Raw genomic sequence first — 22,158 nt, 5'->3', positions numbered from 1 at the left:
GAGGCACACATACTACTGTCTTGCTTCCACCCCTGCTTTTGCTATTTCCCCCCACAAACCAAGCAGGAAAGGATGGTCTTGTCAGGTTGAAAGTATGGCAGAGGGTTTGAGGGAGATGTTAGCAGTAGTGATTTTTTTTTGGGGGGGGGGGGTGTATAGCTGTTTTACAATGTTGTGTTAGTTTCTACTGTACAGTGGAGTTTCCTGTGCTATACAGCAGGTTCTTATTAGTTATCTATTTTATACATATTAGTGTATATATGTCAATCCCAATTCATCCCACCCACCCCATGCTCCCGCTTTCCCCCCTTGGTGTCCATACGTTTGTTCTCTAGCAGTAATGATTTTGAGGAATGGGAGAGGCAGACAAGAACAGACAAGCTGAAATCAGCCCTATAAACATTTATGCTGAACTTGTGTTCATTTTCAGAATAAAATCTCCTCCAGAGATGAATGATTTTAGTACAAAAGAAAATAAATCCATCAGAAATGATCAATTAAATGAGTATTCAGTAAGAAAGAAAAGCTTGCTCCCCTTGTGCTTTGAGGATGAACTGAAAAAGCCAAATGCCAAGGTAATCGACATTAGTCCAGCAAAGACAGCAGCTTCTTACACGGTAATGAAAACATCTACTACTGTTCAGTAAAAATGTGTATTATTACTACTTGTGGGAATGTCATATTCCAGTGCCCAGAATCTTTGATAAATTCTCCTTACCCCTTGGCTTCATATTCTGAAGTGACAACAACACAAATTCTTAGTGTTCTTTTTAGAACCTCCACCCCAAATCTTGGGATTCCTCTGCACCAGCTGAAAATTGTGTGTTTTCCTTTATAAAGAACGATTTATCAAATTTTCTTGATTATAAAAGAAATATAAAGATGGTATTTTTTTAAATGACTGGATTAGGTTTCACTTTTCTATCAATCTATTTTAACTATTTCAACCAGAAAATACATTTATTAAAGGCCATCTGGTAGCTCAGAGGCTCTAGGATGCTGGAGAGACAATCTGGCTTGAAAGCTCTCCAATCAGGACTAACCCTGTTACAGCCCCAGATTGCTCCACTGGGGCCCATGCTGTTGTCACGGATAAAAGTTTACAACTCTGATTCTGGGCCGGGGGCACTGTTTCTAAGATCTTTGCCAGCGCTGCCCTTCAGCTAGGTGTATCTACCACCATCCTCGCTAGAATAGTTTTCTCAATGCCTACATTTCAAAATGCTTGCTTTTTCTGAACTGAAGACTGTCTTAGGTGCGTCTGTGTGGCAGAGCCTAGGTCACACACCTACGCCCTAACCTCAAGGGAGGCTGATAAAACGAGTTTTTGCCTCTACCTAAGTGTACATTGACTCGGAAGGTGGAAAATTCCCTAAGGTATTGATTAGACAGACCAAAAATTTGACAAACCTCTACTACTATCTCTAAATAGGTAACATTGGCATTACCAGTGGACTGCAAAACTAGATCTTTTGTCATTTTTTCAGTAATCATATGCATTAATATGCCTTTCACACTAAGGACACTAATATACAATTAGATGATCCTAATTTCTTACTTCATTAATTATATTTCTAAAAGAAAAGTAGCAATCATTGACTTAAAGTTTACAAGCTAATATCTAGTAATACTCATATTTGATGAGTTTCTGTGGAGTTAATCTTTTTTCCTTATAATGGAAATGTGGAAAAGAGTTCAGTGAGTAGCTCATACATACAGATTTTGCTACTACTGTGATAAAAGTAATCTATTTTTAAGTCAATCGATTACTTTGGCTATTTTATTCCACAGATATATATTGAGCACTTTTTATTGGGCTAAGTATTGTGCTAAATGTTGGGGTATAGTAATGAATATAATTATTTTAAAGAAAATTTTACACTTTCTGAACTTACTAGGATACTCAGACTGTAATTTTGGCTTATAATCAGTTATATTTCTTTTGATTTTTGACTCAATCCATTTTTTGGTATGCTGCTTGTTTCTGGACATGGAAACCTAAGAAATGATAGAACAATGTTCCATCCCACCAACTATCATATTTCCCAGTGACAACACCAAACATTTCTTTATATCTCACTCTATTTCAGAAAGGGTTTTAGGAGGCCAAAAGTTCAGATTTTACTCCTAGCATCTCAACAGAGTGTCAAGAGAAAGAAGTGTGTCACATACAAGAACATCTTTTTTATACGTTTAAATGCCATTATTGTTTATATTAAAAACTTCTATGTAGTCATTTTTAGAATACTTTATCATTTTATTTTCATGTTTTAAAAATTATAGCCTTCTTGCCTCAATAGACTGATGACGAATACTCTTTTCTTTAATCCACAGGAACAAAATGATACAAATCCCATAATCTTCCATGAGACTGGATCTGTACAAATGTTACTTTTGACAAAAAATAGGCTTCCTCCCCATTCTATGGAAAATGGAAGTGGTTACCCATATAAAAGATCAAATATTGTTTTAGAAAGAAATTGTGAAATGCTCAAATCTGTAGCTAGAGGTCAATCTATTACTCCTTCCAAACCCAAAAGAACTCTGCCTACAACACAGAAGAAAGCTATACAAGCAGTATCTTTTGAAGTAAGCCATAGAGTTGTAGATGATAAACTAAGGAAGAAAACTAGCAAGCAGACATTTGAAAACATATCTTGGAATAAACTCTATAACTTTTCACAGACTTTTTCCAGCCTAACAAAAAAATTTGTGGGTTTCCTTGATAAAACTGTTATTCAAGAAATGAGTGCTAAAACTGGCAAATTTGAAAAAATGTTTTCTACAGTAAAACCAATGAGCAAATTGAGTGCCTCACCTGTCAAATATTGCTCAAAGCCTTCAAAAAATATACTCAAAGTCCATAAAATAAATAATGTAACACCACTGGATGATTTGTTAAACTTGTCACGTAAAAATTAAGCACCTCATAAAATATTGTTTATACAGCAAAATTTGGGTAACAAGAAGCAAATAAAGTTCCAAGATCACAGAAGAAATTCTTGTCTAAGTGGTAATGTTCTAGTGGATGGTAGAAGAAAACAAAGCATAGAAATTGGAATCACAAACCAACAGTGGTATACTATTTTCAGTAAGTAAGAGGACAAAATTAGGAAATAATGATCGACAAGAGGAACTAGTTGAGGAATTTCTCTTATATCACTTAGGTCCCTCAAGCATCAGCATTCCTACAGTAAAGTAGATTCAGGACCAAGAATGGCATAGACTGACTCGGGAAATTTGCTATTGGAAGCCAAATAACGTCAATAACCTTGCTCCATAATTGAATATCAAACAAGACAAATATACCATTACTTGATGCATGTGGAATTAATCGTCAAAGCAGCATTTTGGATAATCATTGGAAACCAGTATTACATTAGCAATTCATGCAATTAAAAGACGTTGTAAAATTTCAAATACCTTTTTGTTAGTAAATGTTGGAACTTCTTTACTATATAATGCCTTTACCAACTATAACTTTGACTTTGTCCTGAATTGTTAAATAATTTAAAAGAATAATTTATCTTTAATAAGCTAAATAATTTTGGCAGCAAATCCTTAAAGGATTAAAAGTTCTAAATATATTATTATATTGCTATTTTATCTACTCATTAACTTCTTGTGAACCCAAACACTATAAAGACGGAATTCACCTTAGAAACAAGTTGCATTTGAAGAGTTCATTAGTAGTCCGCTAGTTTAAGGACTTTGAACAAAAAATCTTAACTGTTAGTACTTGAGAAGTAGGTTAATTAGAAGCATTTCAGTTAAAGGAAGGTTTTGGAGGTCTTTTGGAAACTTTCGAGGGTAAGGAGGTAAACTTGTTCTGGTTTCTCTGTTTCCACTGACTGGAGGTTTTCTTTATTGCATGTCATCAATGTTACCCTTGGGCATCTTTTCACAGTAGAGGCAGATTTTGGCTCTCAAATAGGATGACAAGGAGAGAAAACGGAGATGAAGGAAAGATAGTGTAACTGGAGACTTTGTAAATGAGGGAAGAGCAAGAGAAAAAGGGTTCAAGATAAGGTGGTGGGTTCAGGTATGTAGGAAGTAGTAGGGTGGAAACGCACAGGCTTTCCTGGCTCTTTACCTTTCTTTTTGTAACTGGCTGGGGAGGAGAGGCAGCAGCAGCAGCAACTCGAAGTCACGAAGGCCTCTTTCTTTCTTTCCAGAAGACAGGGATTGACCCTCTTGCTCTCTTTGCTTGCTCCTATCCATTCTCCCCCTACCTCTACCCCACCCCCATATTCACTCCTCCCTCACTCACTGCAAAGCAAAATAGTTTCCCTAACTACCCTGCTGGCTCAGAAGAGAAAACACAGACTCTTCTTAACCACTAACAATACAAATGATAAGAAATAGAAAATATACCTAATAATAGCCCAAGTAATGATGGTAGGGTTTCCTGATATTCAGTACAAGAGAAACAGGTGTAGGCCCTGGGTTTGGGCAGTTATGAGTAAACTTGGGCAAATAATGTAAACTACCTGAGTCTCACTTTTCTGTATCCCTGCCTTAAGATGAGGACAATACCTTATTTTACTGTATTATTATTTTTAAGATTAAAACAACAGTGTGGAGTATCTTGAGTATGGTAAGCATTCATTTAAAATTCCCTTTTTAGTCCCATCCTTTCTCCTGCTCTTAGTGTAAGCATAACATCTTAAAAGATGTTCCCAAAAGTGTCTTACTACCATCTTTTCTAAATTAAATGCTAAACCTAACTACAATCAGTGTCCAGACTTCAGCCCAAAGTAGACTCAAATTAGAACTGAGGATTTTGTATGTTATTTTTGGAAGTTTCTGCTGGAGCTTGTGAGTTTTATCCTTTAGAAAGGCACTAAATCAACTTAAAAATTCCACTTGGCTGAGGATTGGCCATTGACATAGCTGGACAGCAGGGAGCAGTGGATTCTGGGAAGATGGTGACATAAGCTCAGCACCTTTCTCTTCCACTCTCAGATTTAATCTATTATCTCCTCAGCCAAATAGATGCTGGCATCTGCAGGACATGGGGTGCAAGGTTAGACATGGTTTCTATTCTGATGCTGAGATCTGAATATGGCCCTGGAAACCAGTCTCTGAGTTAGAAGCTAATAACGGAAGTTGTGCTGTATCCAGGGACTAGCTAGCAGTTGGGATCTATGGATTACCCCAGGGAAAGGTTGTCTTTGGTCCTGTGTAATTAAGTGTTCCTGGTCTCATTGGTCCCCAGGAGACCAACAAGGAAACTGTAAACCTATGAAAAAACTGGGAAGTCAGAGGTCCATGAATTTTCCTTCAGATGCCTCAACAGGGGGTCGTGTTCTGCTTGCTTTTATAGTACCAGTCCATAATGGGCAGGACTTTACCTTCTACCATTTACATGACTGTGGTCACTAGATATTGCAAAAAACAGACCTGAGCTTCCCTGAGCCAACTAAGAAAAACAGCAAGCCATCTAAAGGGGCACAGCAATTAGACGGTGGCCAGCCAGGCAGGATGTAATGCAGAAAAGGGCAAAATTATGAAAATTGCCAGAGGTTTCACCTAGGGATGGGGAGGAATAAGCAAACATAGTAATTTTGTAGGATTAGCAGTCAGAAAAAAATCTGAAAAAATAAAGTTTTTTCCTGTTTGCTCATCCTGCCAAGTCCAGCTCATTCAGCAATCAGCTATTAAATAAATAGAACAGATAAAGATGCTAGAGGAGACAGGGATAATTTGACAAGAAAAATAATAAAAGCACTTAAGTTGATTCAAGTGCAGCACCCCCCCCCCCAGACACACACACACTCATTACACTATTTTTTATAAAACACTGGTTGTATGTATTACTCTCAATCGTAATCTGAATTGATAGAAGAGGTAACTGTTACCTGAATAGAAAATATAAGAAGACTTCCAAAATTAGGAGAAATGGAATTAATTAAAAAATGTATAGAAAATGAGAAAGAACAAACATAATATCATAAAAATATTGATATCAAGTATCTGTCATACTACATTTGAATTGGTTGAATTTTCTCTATAAGAAACAGAGACTCTCAGACTGAGTTAAAAATAACACTTAACTCTACGATCAGCTCTCTGTATCCATGAGTTCTACATCTGTGGATTCAACCAACCACAGATAGAAAATAGTCCCAAAAAAAAAAAAATTCTGGAAAGTACCAAAAACCAAAACTTGAATTTGCCTAGCACCAGCAACTAGTTACATTTACACTGTATTTATAAATATTTACATAGCATTTACATTGTATCAGGTATTATAAGTGATCTAGAAATGATTTAAAGTATATGGGAGGATGTGTATAGGTTTTATACAAATACTACTCCATTTTATATAAGGAACTTGAGCATCATGGATTTTGGTATCTGTGGGGGGCCTTGGAACCAATCCCCTGTGGATACAAAGGGATGACTGTATACTGTTTATAAGAAATATAGTTAAAGCAATAAAGAGAGCTTGAAAATAAAGGAGTGAGGATGGAGATACCAGACTAATGAAACAAAAACAGATTGGAGTGGCATTATTAATATCAGATGTTAAAATTTAAGATTAGAAACAATAAATAAGACAAAGAAGGACCTTATGCCTTATGTAATAATAAAAACACAATATCTGAAAAAGATATAACAGCATCTTTGGTGCACTATATATGTACCAAACAACAAAACAGTTAGTTATATAAAGCAAAGGCTATTGGAAATCTCAGGAGAACTTAAAAAAATAAAATTATTGTGGAAGACCTCAATTCACCTCTTTCAGAGTTAAACAGGTAAAAAAAAAAAAAGTATGGATACGGAGTAATCATATAATGCAATTAATAAAATTGACGTGATGGATATAAACCCATTTCTTTGTTTGAAACAGAGAAAATAAGTTTTTGAATTTGTCCATAGAAAGTGGATTATGTGCGAGGCTACACAAAAACACTTAACTTTTTTTTTTTAAATGACTGTAGAGACCTTTTAAAAAAATAACCCAATAAAAAATAACCCACTGTCCTAGAAGACAGTGACAAGCACCAGGACTAGATGAGTTCAAAAATAATTTTTCTTATTTTATTATTGAAGCCAGTGTGGTAAGTAGAATTTCAAAGATGTCTCTCCAAGATTCCTGATCCTTATTTTTCAAACACTAGATACAGCTGTGAATGGACTTTGTAAATGGGTTTAAGTTTATTAACCATCTGACCTCAAATATGGAGATTATTTGGAATTATTGGTGGGCCTGATGTAATCACATGATCCCTTAGGAGCAGAGGAATGCAGAAGTCAGAGAGATGTGGCAGAAGAGAAGGTAAGAAAGATGGGAGAGAAGTAGAGGTTGGAGACTTTAACTCATAAAGGCAAAACTTTTAAACACTTGTTTACAATATTTTCAATTTGTTCACAGTTCTCATTTCCTCCCTACCTTTTCCATGTGTCTCCATAGTTGGAGTGTATCTCTCTATTCCACTGACGTGGGCTTGGCCATGAGACTTACTTTAACCAATAGAATGTGAGTAGACATGACTTACATGATTCAACGTTGCTCCTCTTGCTCCTGTCCTCCACCATGAGATCAGCATGTCTCAAGTAGTGGCCACTCCTTGAACCTGGGTGCCAGTATGAGAAGACATTCGGAACCAAGGCAAGCCGAATCCTGCAAAGCCCAGAAGAGCCTCAACCAACCCATAGCCCTCATGTAACATGATCAAAAAATAATTTTTTGATATTGTAAGTCACTAAGACAATGTACAATTGTTTCCACAACAAGGGCAGACTATTACAATCTCTTTGGGACTTTAATCTTTGAATTTAATTTCTCACAAGAAATCTTATAGTTGGGGGAGTTGAATTCAAAATTGGGCATTTCTATGTTAGCATTTTATTATTGGAGTGTATTAATCTCATAACAGTGCCTCTAATGACTTTTGCTGGGCGATGGGCTGGCCATAATTTGAGATGGGAAATAGGAAATGAAATTTTTACTCTTGACACATCATGGTCTCCGAGTTAATTGAATTAATATAATTTTGTTACTGAGTCCAAGCTTGTACTGCTCACTGCATGACAGGTCAATAAATCGAGAGACAAGGTGTTGGAGCAAGGAATAGTGGCTTTATTCAGAAAGCCAGCAGACCAAAAAGATGGCAGACTAGTGTCCCGAATTGCCTCTTACCTGAGTTAGAATTCAGGCTTCTTTTATACTAAGAGAGGAGGGGATGTGATAATCCTTTGTTCTTGCAGCTGCCCAGGCAGGTCTGGTCATGATGTGCCTATAAACCTCCAACAAGACAACTGTTATTCTGTTTTGCAACTTTATATGAATGAAAAGTGTTACACCTTTAAAGGTCAAGGCGGGCAGAGCCTTGAGGATGGGCTGTCGTGTAGTTTTCAGGTTACAGGCAACACTGTTTTACGAAGGTGCAGAGCCAGCATGATTAGGCGCAGGCAACAGAGCGCAAAGGTTAGAGCTAAAGGAATAGATCCAATACAGAATCAGGTTTGTTCTTCTCTGTTAAATAATGATTAATGTGTATTTCAGAGCCTTCTGAACACAAAATTAACGCTATTAACCAATATTCCTAGGAGAATCCAAAAACGTACACTGTTGGAGCAATCTCATAAAGGTAGGAGCAGGACTTCCCTGATAGCTGCTAAAATCCTCTCCAAAGGGTACTAGACACACCCCTGATTGAACATAACTTAATGATTAAATTCAAAAGGTAAGGGAAAGTTAGACAAGAGCACTTATTCCCCCACCCTTCTTGTTCCCCTGTGGAGAGAGGGACTTCTCTATGGTAACGCCCATGGTCTCCTGCCCCACACATTGCACCACTTTTCTCCACTGAGGAGTGAGAAGCCTCATTAGGGGGGGGAAGCAATTAGCCCAGGTTTCTTGACTGCATAGGACTAATCTGTTAAAAGGCTGTAAACACTAGGGAATTGATTCTTTTCTTCCCTCTTTGACCCAATTCAGAGGGAGCAGCAATATATGGGGTAAATGTGTGCACTCTGCAGACTCAAACATTCCGTTGGGTGGGCAATCCCATCCTTGGAGACAGGGAAGCAGAACACAGTCCTAAACAAGTCCATTTAGTTCTCAAACCTAAGCCACACCCTCCAAACAGCTTGAACTGTGTTATGATTGCCATCAAACTACCTGCTGCATCTATTTCCCAGTTACTCTCAAATTTGGGTGGGGAAAATGGACCTTATTCTTTAGCTTCCTCAAATTCCAACATATATTTTCCAATGTACTTTCCCAAAATGCCTCTTGTCACAGATTATGATTCAATCACATAACATTGAGTGTGGATATGGATGCGGTGGCCGGGAGAGAACCACCAGAGCAATTCAACTGCAAGTCATCAATCTTCCCTTGAGTCCTGAGCCACTGTCCTGGAACTCAGTCTAATAGCCTGGGCTAGCATCAAATAGATCCCAAAATGGCTTAGGCCAAAAATGACTTCTCTTATGTCAAGAAACCCATGCTTGGTTTTCTTTCTCCGGGGACCCCCTACCTCATCTGCTTACAGTAGTAATAATAAATACCAGAACCTCACTCTCCTCTTGCGCTTTTGTGTCTATAATGCTATTGGCTAAAATCAATCTGAAGTCTGGGTTTAAGACAGGCCTGAGACTAGAGTGAGGCTAGAGAAGTGCCTAGGGCACCACATTTAAGGAGGCACTTTCTGTCAGGGCCTGAGAGTGAGTGCTTTTTTATATGTGGTGCCCTAGGTGTCTCTCTTGCCTCATTCTAGTCCCAGCTCTGAGTTAGGAGAGCCCACAAGGTAATCCATAGAAATCAACCTCCCAGGGCACAGAGCTGGGTGGTAAGTAGATTTAAGGATCAATTAGAAGATAGTACACACTGTCAGAAAGTTCTTTACTAATAATAAGTTAAAAATCTATGGGGAATCCCCTGGCGGTCTAGTGGTTAGGACTCAGTCACTGCCGGGGGGCTGGGTTCAATCCCTGGTTGGGGAACTAAGATCCCACAAGCCGCGCGGCACAGCCAAAAAAAAAAACAAAAACAAAAAACAAAAAAACCACTGATTTGTGTTTAAAAAAAACAAACAAAAAAAGCTGATTAACATCCTATAGGGAAATAAATTAAAAATTTTGAGGTTATCTTTTCTACCAGAGGGAAATCAATTATATCTCTACAGATAAAATTTATTTGCACTGCTGTGAACAAGTCATTTGCATTACAGTTGATTTTCTCCAAGTAGAAAGCCCATCAAAGGTGCACACCCCTATAGAATTAATCTACCAAGGATCCATCCAACAATTCCCAGTGCTCCACTGCAAGGACAATCAGTAATCACCTTTCTTATTTCTACAGTTGGATAAATTTTTTATACATTCCTCCTCTTGCCTGGAAGCCATTCAGATATTTAAAGACATCAGAGACATCTCATTTTTCTCCAGGAGTCAGGTGCCCAGGATTAAGCACAGGTGAGGTATGAGCAACACGGTGTTTTATTTCAATTCCCAAAGGGAGAATCGAAACCACTCATTATTAAAACTGGGGTATATTATTAAATGTAAATCCCACTTACCGCCTATTTCACTCTAAAGAAAGCCTTCATTATATATATTCTCTGCCCAAAAAAGAAGTAGGACTGTATTTGTAGCTATAGCAGTGGGTTGACAACAGGAAAAAAAAAAAGAACTAGTCAGACAAGTAGTCACAATGTAGATTCCAAAGTGGCGTTTAGTTTGTCAACATGCTTAATTAATTTTAGTCAATAATTAATTTGATCTAAACACTACACTTCTGTGTGAAACAGAATCAAAATATGGCCTGTATGTTTCAGATTATGAACTATCTATGTTTAGTGGCAATAATTGGTAATTGATGCATCTAAAGACAATTCTATTTCATTCTGTTGCCTTATTTTTCTTTCTCTTAGCATCCTTACTATCTTGTTCTTTTCTTTCATTGATTTGCTTAGGACCTCAGAGGTTAAAAAAGGATCTTGAAAATCTTCTAGACCAGAGCTGTCTGGTAGAATGTTCTGCAATGATGGAAAAGTTCTATATTTGTGCTGTTCAACATAGTAACTGCCAGCCACATGTGGCCATTAAACACTTAAAATGTTTCTAGGGCAGGGTTTCTCAAACTCAGCACTATTAATGTTCTGGGCTGAGTATTTCTTTATCGTTGCCAACATTGCTGAGAAAATTCATGCACCATACTGAGTAGGTCCATGCACAGTCATCCTATTTAATTTCAACCTCATTCTCTCAGCTCTCAGCAATCTTCTTTTTTTTTTTTTTTTTTAAATTTTATTTATTTATTTATTTTTATTTATGGCTGTGCTGGGTCTTCGTTTCTGTGCGAGGGCTTTCTCCAGTTGCGGTAAGCGGGGGCCACTCTTCATTGCGGTGTGCGGGCCTCTCACTATCGCGGCCTCTCTTGTTGAGGAGCACAGGCTCCAGATGCGCAGGCTCAGTAGTTGTGGCTCACGGGCCTAGTTGCTCCGCGGCATGTGGGATTTTCCCGGACCAGGGCTCGAACCCGTGTCCCCTGCACTGGCAGGCAGATTCTCAACCACTGCGCCACCAGGGAAGCCCCAGCAATCTTCTTATTTAACTCCTGTTGACTTCCCTTTGCGCATTCCATGGTTGTTGTTCCAAAGTCTCCCACTCTGCTCAAACTCATGGCTTCACCCTGCCCACCAGTTCCCAGAATAGGAAGAAAGCAAAACCATTTGCAGCTATAATATGAGATTACTTCCTTGTGTAATCCTGGAGTTAACTTCAAATTTCCACAACAGTACTGATCATCTCTGAATTTCTCCATGCTATGAGAAACAGTACTGATCATCTCTGAATTTTCTCCATGCTATGGGGTCACTTGTATTCTTGGAGCAAAGAGAGGGAGCCCAGTGCAGTGAAAAGAACACTGATGAAGATACAAGAAGCCAGAGTTTTCCAATAGTTCTATTCATAATTCACATGGTTGATTGGGCAAGACTTTCAACCTGTCCAGCCTCAGATTTCCCACTTGCATACGAGAGAACACTTCTAATGATTTTTTCCCAAGATTTTAGATGACATTTCCAGGTCTAGACCTTTAAGATTCTACCTTCTTCCTCTTTACTGTTCAACTTTTAATCAAAAAATGTTTATTGAGTACTTACTATGTGCCATCACTGTGCTAGTTGCTGAAAATGTAACAATGACTAGGACTGACTCGGCTTATGCCCTCACAGAGTTTGATGGGGAAGTGAACTACCTGTTCAGTGCTCTACTCTGAGAAAGCTCAGCGCTAGGGAAAGCAATCAATCTAAGCAACAGATTGCTCTGTTCTTAGGCTAATCCACGGGTACCAGGAGGGTGAGACTAGGCCTCCTCTCAGTTCATGATTTCTCCCATGCAGCTATGTCGACTGCTTAGTAGAACCAGGGTTATATGCAGAAGATTTAATAATGAGCACAGTACAGGCACTGGCCAATCAAACTTATGGCTGAAGCAAGGTATTATTCCTAGACTTGGTTGCAGGTTTGTGGGGAGGTCTGAGGGATTTCAGAGGAGGAGCTAAGGTGACCATGGCCGTAGGTCAAGTCTCAGAGGATCTGAGGAAGTTACTGTTTACCAGCATTTATAGAAATATTCCTACATTCTAACTGAAGAGTCGCCATGCTGGTGTGTTGCTACTGAATATCAGTGCGAAGTAGAATTGATGAGGCAGCATGGACACACAGCTATGTTATTTATCAACAACTTAGCCTTCCCAAAGTCATCAGGAGAAGCCTTCAGTACCCCAACATTTCTTAGAGATGCCTCCTTGGGTCTTTATATGTATGTAAACCCTCTATCTTAACTTTAGTTTCTTCTCTTGACTCTACTCAAGTTATCATCCAGGACCTCCTTCTCCTGGGCCATCTCATAGGTCTGCCTACTTCTGAGTCCAAACAGGCCCATCACCTCCTTGTATTGACATATTATCTTAATATGTGGAGTGGTTTAGGATCCTAGACTACCTCATTTGGCCCAATGCATTGTCCTTCCTTGGAAATAACTCTAAGGATAGTTATTTTTTGCCGAATGTGGAGAAGCCATATCATGCTTCTGTAATCCAAATTATGCAAAGAGCTACTCCACTTCTCCTCTGTCTCTCTTCCTTCCTTTCTCTCTTTTAACATATATGTATCATATGCCTACTTTATGTAAGACACTCTTCTAGGTATCAAGAATACAGCTGTGAACAAAAAAAAGTCTCTGCTCTTATGGACATGGACCTTGAAGTTGATGAAACAAGCTTCAAGCCCCTTTTTCTAAGGCTTGGATTATATATTTTATACATGTTATAAAATTTGCAGAAGACGTTTTAGCTGAAATTGGTTAAGAATGCTGTCTCTTTCCACTCCATTTTTTTTTTACCATCAAATTTCCCCTCATAGCAGATGACACTGAGTGGCAGAAGTTATTTTGGGAATCCTTCTAAGGAGAAACTGAATTAGGAATATATCTGGTCTGGGTTTAATAGGTTGTATATAGATGGTATGCAGCCACTTCTGTATGAAGTTAAGTTGTTTTAATGTAGGAATGGCTTCCAAGAGTATTCCCACCATCTACTGCACTACTTACATACCATGTGACACAAATTTACAGGTCCAGAGGACATATCATGAAATAAAATGTGTCCAATAGTGGCCAATTTCAAAACTTTGTGGCTATATGAAGAAACAAGATCTGTAACATACAGAATCTGAAGCTATCTATGAAACCTTCTTCCAGTCATCAAACACAATTATTAGCAGAGGATTTGAGTTTTATCAATACTTAGCCAAAACAGAAATCCTCTCTTATTGGCCAATACTCGGTAATGTAGTATACACTGTTATAAATGCATTTTTTTTTCTGTTTTGATGGGAATTGTGCTAAATAGAACTTATTAGAATTTCTGTGTTTGTGGGGTGTGTATTTGCAATAGTACTACAGTGAGTTTGGGTGTCAAGATGCATATTTATAAATCCCATCTACCAATAATGATAACAAACTGGTCAAACCGTGCCAGAAGAAAGACTGAATTATTTTCGTGTTATCTCTATTAAAAACATAGCACAGGGAGATCAGCTCGGTGCTTTGTGACCACCTAGAGGGGTGGGATAGGGAGGGTGAGAGGGAGGGAGACACAAGAGGGAAGAGATATGGGGATATATGTATATGTATAGCTGATTCACTTTGTTATAAAGCAGAAACTAACACACCATTGTAAAGCAATTATACTCCAATAAAGGTGTTTAAAAAAGTTATAAAATTTGATTACATACAGAAGCAGTCAAATAAAAATGCAACAAAAATATAGAAAAATTATAGAAATGTGACAAGCAATTAATAAAGATATAGTTTCTGTGAATTGTCAGATTTTAAAAATTTGTTCTGGTTTCTTATATTAAGTAGATATCCATTTTTGTACCTTATTTTACATTTCTAACTTTGCATTTTTTTCTTAGGAAGGACTCACAAAGCTTCAGGTTTCATAAAACTTGCATCCGCCCCTGCTCATGGAGCTAATATTTTATTGGGAGGAGACAGATAATAAGCTAATATAACATAATCAATAAGTGGCGAAGCTAAAAGAAAAGATAAGGTAAGGTTAGAGAACTGTAAGCCATAGGAAATATGACATTTTAGGTAGGTTGGTCAAAGAAGACTCTTAAAAAGAAAAAAACTACTAAACTAAGACTTTATTTGAATTTCACCAGTCTTTACACAATGTTATTTTTCTGTTTCAGGATCCAATTCAGGATACCACATTGCATTTCTTCACCTTGTCTTTTAAGTATCCTCTAATCTGTGACAGTTTTCAGTCTTTCCTTGTTTTTTATGATCTTGAGAGTTTTAAAGAACACTGGTCAAGTATATTGTAGAGGCCCTGAACTTAGGTTTGTCTGATGTTTTCTTATGATTAAACTAGGGTTGTGAGTTTCAGGGAAGGATACCACAGAAGTGAAGTGTCTTGCTAATCACATCATATCAGGGAGTACATGTTAACTACATGACAATAGCATCAAGAGGAATAAAATATTTAGCAATAAACTTAACCAAGGAGGTGAAAGACATGTACACTAAAAACTACAAAACATTGCTAAAATAAATTAAAGAAGACACAAATTAATGGAAAGATATCCGTGTTCATGAATTGGAAGACCTAATATTGTTAAAATGAACATACTACCCAAAGAAATCTACAGTTCAATGCATTCCCTATCAAAATCCTATGGAGTTTTTTGCAGAAAGAGAAAAAAATTCTAAAATTCATATGGAACCACAAAAGCCTCCAAATTACCAAAGAACTCTTGAAAAAGAAGAACAAAGCTGGAGGCCTCACACTTCCTGACTTCAAAACATATTACAAAGCTACAGTAATCAAAACAGTCTGATGCTAGCATAAAGACAGACATATAGACCAGTGGAACAGAATAGAGAGCCCCTAAATAAATCCATGTGTGTATGATCAAATGATCTTCAACAAGGGTGCCAAGACTATACAATGGGGAAAGGATAGTCTCTTCAACAGATGGTGCTGGGAAAACTGGATATTCATATGTGAAAGAGCAAAATTAGAGTCTTATATTACACCATATAGAAAAAAATCAACTCAAAATAGATTAAAGACTTAAATATAAGTCCAGAAATGATGTGATTCTTAGAAGAAAACATAGAAGAAAAAGTTCATAACATTTGTCTTAGCAATGATTTCTTAGTTATGACACCAAAAGAACAGGCAACAAAAGCAAAAATAGACAAGTGGGACTACATCAAACTAAAAAACTTCTGCACCACAAAGGAAATGATCAGCAGAGTGAAAAGCATCCTATGGAATGAGGGAAAAAACTTGCAAAGCATATTATGTGATAAGAGATTACTATCCAATATATATGAGGAACTCCCACTAATCACTAGCAAAAAAACAAATAACCTGATTTTAAAATGGGCAAAGAACTTGAACAGACATTTCTCCAAAGAAGACATTCAAATGGCCAACAGGTATATGAAAAGATGCTCAACATCAGGGAAAGGCATATCAAACCACAATAAGATATTGCCTCATACCTGTTAGGATGGTGATTATAAAAAACAAAACAAAAACAGAAAATAAGTATCAGTGAGGCTATGGAGAAATTGGAAACCTTGTGCACTGTTGGTGGGAATGTAAAATGGTGCAGTCACTATGGAAAACAGCATGGAGATTCCTCAAAAAAATTAAAAATAGAACTGTCATATGAACCAGCAATCCCACTTCTGATATTTACCCCAAAGACTTGGAAACGGGATTCCGAAGAAATATTTGCACTACCATGGGTTCACCGCACCATTATTCACAATAGCCAAGACATGTAAACATCCTAAATGTCCTTCAATGGCTGAACGGATAAAGACAATGGTATATCGATATAATGAAATATCATTCAGCCTTTTAAAAGAAGGAAATCCTGTAATATGTAATAACATGGATGAAACTTGGACATTAAACCAAGTGAGATAAGCCAGTCACAGAAGGACAATTAAACTGCATGATTCCACTTATGTAAGATATCTAAAGTAGACAAACTCATAGAAGCAGAATTTAGAATTGTGGTTTCTGGGGGCTGGGGAGAAGGGACAATGAGGAGTTGCTCTTCAATAGATACAGAGTTTCAGTCATGCAAGATGAAAACGTTCTAGAGACCTGTTGCACAACAATGTGCATAGATACAGTTAACTATACAATACTGCATACTTAAAAACTTGCTAAGAGAGTAGATCTCATATTATGTGTTTTTTCCTACAATTAAAAAAAAAAACTTGCTGCCAAATCCATGATTACAGATTTTCTCCAATGTTTTCTTCTAGAAGTTTTATACTTTTAGGTTTTATATTTAGATCTATGATCTATTTTGAGTTAATTTTTATATAAGGTATATGGTATGTGTTGAAGTTCATTTTTGTTCGTTTGTTTTTGTTTGTGGACATCCAACTGTTCCAGCACTATCAAAAAGACTATTCTTTCCCTGTTGAAATTGTGTATCTTAGGCAAAAATCAATTGACTGTATTCGTGTGTCTATTTTTGGGCTCTCTATTCTACTCCACTGATCTATATGAATATGCTTATGTTAGTATCACACTGTCTTGATTACTGTGGCTTTATAGCAAGGCTTAAAAATGGGTAGTGTGGGTCTTCCACCTTTCCTAATTGTTTTGGCCATTCTCATTCATTTGCCTTTCCATTTACATTTTAGAATCATCTTGTCAACATCTATAAAAAAGCTTGCTGGAATTTTGACAGGAATTGCATTAAATCTATAGATAAGTTTTGAGAGAATTAACAACTTAACGATACTGTATTTTCCAACCTATGAACACAGTATAGCTCTTCATTTCTTTAGTTCTTCTTTCATTTGTTTCTTCAGGGTTGAGAGAGACCACTTTGATAAGATGAAATTTGAGTGAAGACCTGAATTAAGCGACAGAATGAACCATGGAGATATCTGCAGGAACTGTATTCTAGGCAAAGTACAATAAATTCAAAGGTCCTGAGGCGGAGTGGACTTCAAGGGTTCTAGGAACAGCAAGGAGGCCATTGTGGCTGAGTTGAGGGAGGTGGAGTGGAAGAGGTAGAGGGTGAAATCACAAAGGTAACAAAAGGCCAGACCACGTAGGGCCTTGTAAACCATTATAATGTTTCGAATTTTATTCAGAATAAGATGGGAAGTGATTGAACAGTTTTGAACAGTGGTGTGATATTTGACTAAAATTTTAGGTTACTTTGGGTGCTTTGGGGAGAAAGGATTAATGAGGAATGGTGAGTACAAGATAAAAGCAGGGAAACCATTGAAGAGACAATTACACTATTTTAGCAAGAGCAGATGGTGACTTGGACTAGGGGGCCAGTAGAAGAAGTAATAAATGTTGGAATACGGATGGACAGTCAGCCCTCCATACCTGTAGGCTCCACATCTGCGGATTCAACCAACTGTGGATAGAAAATATTCCAAAAAAAAAAAAAAATTCCAGAAGGTTCCAAAAAGCAAAACCTGAATTTGCCCACACTGGCAACTATTTACATAGCATTTACCTTTTATTCAGTATTATAAGTAACCTAGAGATAATTTAAAGTATGTGGGAGGATTAATAGCTTACAAGCAAATACTGTGCCATTTTACATAAGGGATTTGTGCATCTTCGGATTTTGGTTTCCATGGGGGTCCTAGAACCAATCCCTCTCGGGTACCAAGGGAAGACTACACTTTAAAGATATAGTTGATGGGATTAGCTGAAAGTTAGACATGGGCTGTGAGAGAAAAAGAGGAGTCAAAGATGACTCCAAAGTTTTGGACTTAAGCAACTGGAAGAATAGTTTCCAACAACTCAGTTGGGGAAGACTGTGAGAGAAGTTTTGGAAGGTGTTTATCTGGTTTGGAAGGCATGAGCAGGGGAAAAAAAGATTCTTTCTAAAATATTTTACACCTTTGAATTTTAAGCACAGAATCTAAGGATTTGCAGCCTATGATCTGCGTACATTGCAATGGCAACCATCTGTAGTAACCGGCAGCCTGTGCATTGTGGTCTGAACGTGAATGGTAGGGGGAAGGCAATAGGCAGAGAGTAGGAAAAGACTATTTCAATGAGTAACTCAATTTATCATGTCTCTTTTTTTTTTTTTTTAAGGAATTCCTTTATTTTTATTTTTTATTTATTTATTTTTGGCTGTGTTGGGTCTTCGTTTCTGTGCGAGGGCTTTCTCTAGTTGCGGCAAGCGGGGGCCACTTTTCATTGGGGTGCGCCGGCCTCTCATTATCGCGGCCTCTCTTGTTGCGGAGCACAGGCTCCAGACGCGCAGGCTCAGTAGTTGTGGCTCACGGGCCTAGTTGCTCCGTGGCATGTGGGATCTTCCCAGACCAGGGCTCGAACCCGTGTCCCCTGCATTGGCAGGCAGATTCTCAACCACTGCGCCACCAGGGAAGCCCTATCATGTCTCTTAAAGAGCATGTAGGAATGGGTGTTACCTGAGTCTGTGGGTAGGGAAGACCTCACTGAAGAGTCTCTCTTTTATTTGAGACCTGAAGAAGTTAGCCAGAGGAGGGAGGTGGGGTTTGTGGGAATGGGGGTTTAATCTATAAGTTAGGTGATGAGCAGGGGCAAAGATCCAGAAATGAGAGGGTGTATTTGAGGAATTAAAGAAAGTCAACCATGAATTTAGAGCAGGGAGAGCCAAAAGGAGAAAGCTGTGAAGTGAGGCAGGAGATAGATTTTATCCTGATAATTAGATCTGCGTTTTACAAAATCGCTGTGGCTGCTGTGTAGCTGCTATGTAGAAAGTGAATTGTAGAGCCACGGTCATCTGGCTGAAGAGTAGCTACGATGTCGTTGCAGTAGCCTTGGTGAGGGATGAAGATGACGGCAGTGGGTTCAGACTTGAGAGGTATTTAGGGGACTATATATGGCAGATGAGAAGAGAGAGGCCCTGAGAGTAACTACTAGGCTTCTAAGGTGAGCAACTTGGTGAATGGTGGTTCCTTTTACTAAAATGGGGGTGCCAGTTGTTAGTTTATTGTCTCTCAGCTCCAAACCTTGCAGTAGGTTTGGACCACCCTTCTCTATTCTGCTTTGTGAAGCTGGTGCTTGTATTTTGCAAACCACGCATCTGCTTTGCCAGCTGGCTCTGTGTCAGGCCCCGCCATAGGTGGTGCTAGAGGGAGATTGCAAAGCTGGAGGAGCAAGAAAAAAATGTCCTTTCCAGTCTGCCCTCTGTTAGCAATGCTCCAGCAACAAGTCTTCAGCCCAGGAACAGCAGGTCCTTCGCATAGCAGCAGGTGAAAGCCATTTGCGGTTTTCCCTGAATTTGCAGAGCCAATCTATTAGTGCCTCCCAGAGCCCACAGCAGCAGCCAGTTGGTGCTTCCTCCTCAAAGGTCTGGATCCCAGGCTTACGGGGAGCCTTTTCTAAACTAAAGATTCCGGTATCAGCTGAACAGCATCTCTTCCTCAGAGGTCTGTGTTTTAGCTACTAGGGTTCCTCCTATAGGTTTTAATAATTCCAGTCTCCTCCCGTTATTCCCCCTTCCCTTCCTGCAGTGGCTACCTCCATGATACCTTGGAGGGTTTTTTTTTAAAACCTTGCATTTGATGAATTTATTTTTATTTGTATTATTTATTTTTGGCCGTGTTGGGTCTTCGTTGCTGCGTGCGGGCTTTCTCTAGTTGCAGCGAGCGGGGGGCTACTCTTCGATGCAGTGAGAGGGCTTCTCAGTGCAGTGGCTTCTCTTGTTGCAGAGCATGGGCTCTAGAGCACAGGCTCAGTAGTGGGCTTAGTTGCTCCGTGGCACGTGGGATCTTCCCGGACCAGGGCTCGAACCCGTGTCCCATGCATTGGCAGGAGGATTCTTAGCCACTGCGCCACCAGGGAAGTCCCTAGTTAATATTTCTTTATATTAGATTCTCTCTAATCAAATAACTAGTGTTATTTCTGTCTCCTAACTGGACTCTGATTGATACAGAAGTTACTAGTTATTGTTACTAGGAGTGGTTCCAGGAAACAGACTCTAAAAGATGGGATTTGGGGATTGGTTTGGTTTTGTCCTTGGGTTTGAATGTAGTGCTGAGCTCCTTGCTAATGGGAAATGAATGCTGGTTACCCATGTCATGCAGAAGTAGCATGATTGATTAAATAATCACCTGTAGTTGATTGTGAAGAAGTGCCTGCTGACCCAAGTGCCCTGGAGCCTGTGCCTGCTGCACTTGACTGTTACAGCAGTAATTATGACCATGAAGACTGTGGTGTGGGATAGATTCTTCTGAGTGGACTAAAACACTTACAGAAAGAAAGTATCAAACTCAGGTCCTTATAGTCTCTGCTTAAGTTTCATCAGAGAGCTAGAGAAATTCTATGGCAGCTCTAAAAGGATCTCTCTTTTCTTGCAGCCACAGGACTGGTGTTCCTAAAAGTGAATAAATATATACTTGCCCAGTTTACAGAATTTACATCAGTTGAATTTACAGCTTTGCCATGTCTCTCATGAAGAAGTTAGGAAAATGATACGGAAGCAGAGGGACCCTAAATCTTGAAGTGGGGATACATCTGGCTGGATTTAGATCAAGTTGAGAATTTTGAATTCTCAGGTCACTCTGAACCTCTTCTAACAGTAGAAGCAGCTTGTCCTCCTGTGCCTGATATTAGCCTTTCCTTGCTCGAAAACTATCTACTATCCCCATTAGTAGGGTCAGATATCAGTATGCTCCAGGGGAACAAGTACAAAGTCTGACCCAGGAGGAAGCAGTTTATATACCAAAAAAACTGCAAGATTTTCCTAATTTATATCAATATAAACCTGGAGAATATGTATAGGGATGAGTTTTAAGGAAGATGGACCATAACACTGGGTTGGGCCATATGTATTGACATGAGTGCTTTTAACCAGAGGTTCTGGATTTAATGTTTTAGCTCATGTAGGTGGAAATATTCTGACAATTTATAGTTAGTTAACTAAGACCTGGGCTCAAAAGTGGCCTCTGTTTACTGAGATCGAGAGACCAGAACCTCCTCCATTATAATGTAGATGAAGGAATTCCAAGGTTTAGGGAGATAGGAATATTGGAGGGCTTTTATCATGATTAATCTACATACCCATCTCTCAACTACATCCTGAGAGGACACGCCCATCATCAACACGTTGAGAAACATCTTTTTGTGTAGAGCATGTACATCCTTGAGAAGTTCTGTCATGGCTGTTCTCCATAAGCCAAGCATAAGGGTGGGAAATTTCACTATTGAGATGGGCTCACTATTTATAATAGAGATGATAGAAGTCCTGGAGTATCAGAGGCAAGTAGCAGTTCTTAACCACCAAAGGCGAGATGGGCATATTTACCATAAAAGGAAAGCAGTAACATAGTGGTAACCAGAATGTTTTAATCCCCAGAAATCTTTGGCAGTGGCTAATTGATTACAACATCCCTAAGAATGTAATAGCAAGGCAACCTACTAAAATGGTGCTTAATCTATATAACAGGAAAAGCCAGACTGACAGCAAAAAAATCTAACTTGAGTTTCTAAAATGGAGACTCACAGTCTCTCACTCAGTTTCCAGACGTAAGCCAGTTTATAGAACCAGAACCCTTTGCACTGAAGGGGGTGTCAAGTGTCCTTGAGGAAGGCTCCTGTATCATGGTACAAGTATACACCAT

General features: G+C 38.6%; 1 protein-coding gene across 1 annotated transcript in view; it reads left to right on the top strand.

The window, feature by feature from the left end:
* Positions 1-22,158, top strand: part of C3H1orf141 (chromosome 3 C1orf141 homolog) — a 78,110-nt gene that overhangs the window by 49,536 nt on the left and 6,416 nt on the right. The window contains exons 6-9 of the mRNA XM_068537546.1: positions 464-617; positions 2,335-2,911; positions 8,325-8,476; positions 9,715-9,767. Coding sequence (XP_068393647.1) covers positions 464-617; positions 2,335-2,911; positions 8,325-8,476; positions 9,715-9,767 — 936 coding nt within the window. The remainder of the gene's footprint in view (positions 1-463; positions 618-2,334; positions 2,912-8,324; positions 8,477-9,714; positions 9,768-22,158) is intronic.

Source organism: Eschrichtius robustus, chromosome 3, assembly GCF_028021215.1.
Source record: "Eschrichtius robustus isolate mEscRob2 chromosome 3, mEscRob2.pri, whole genome shotgun sequence".
NCBI classification, from domain to species: domain Eukaryota; kingdom Metazoa; phylum Chordata; class Mammalia; order Artiodactyla; family Eschrichtiidae; genus Eschrichtius; species Eschrichtius robustus.
This window is presented reverse-complemented; position numbering and strand designations above follow the sequence as displayed.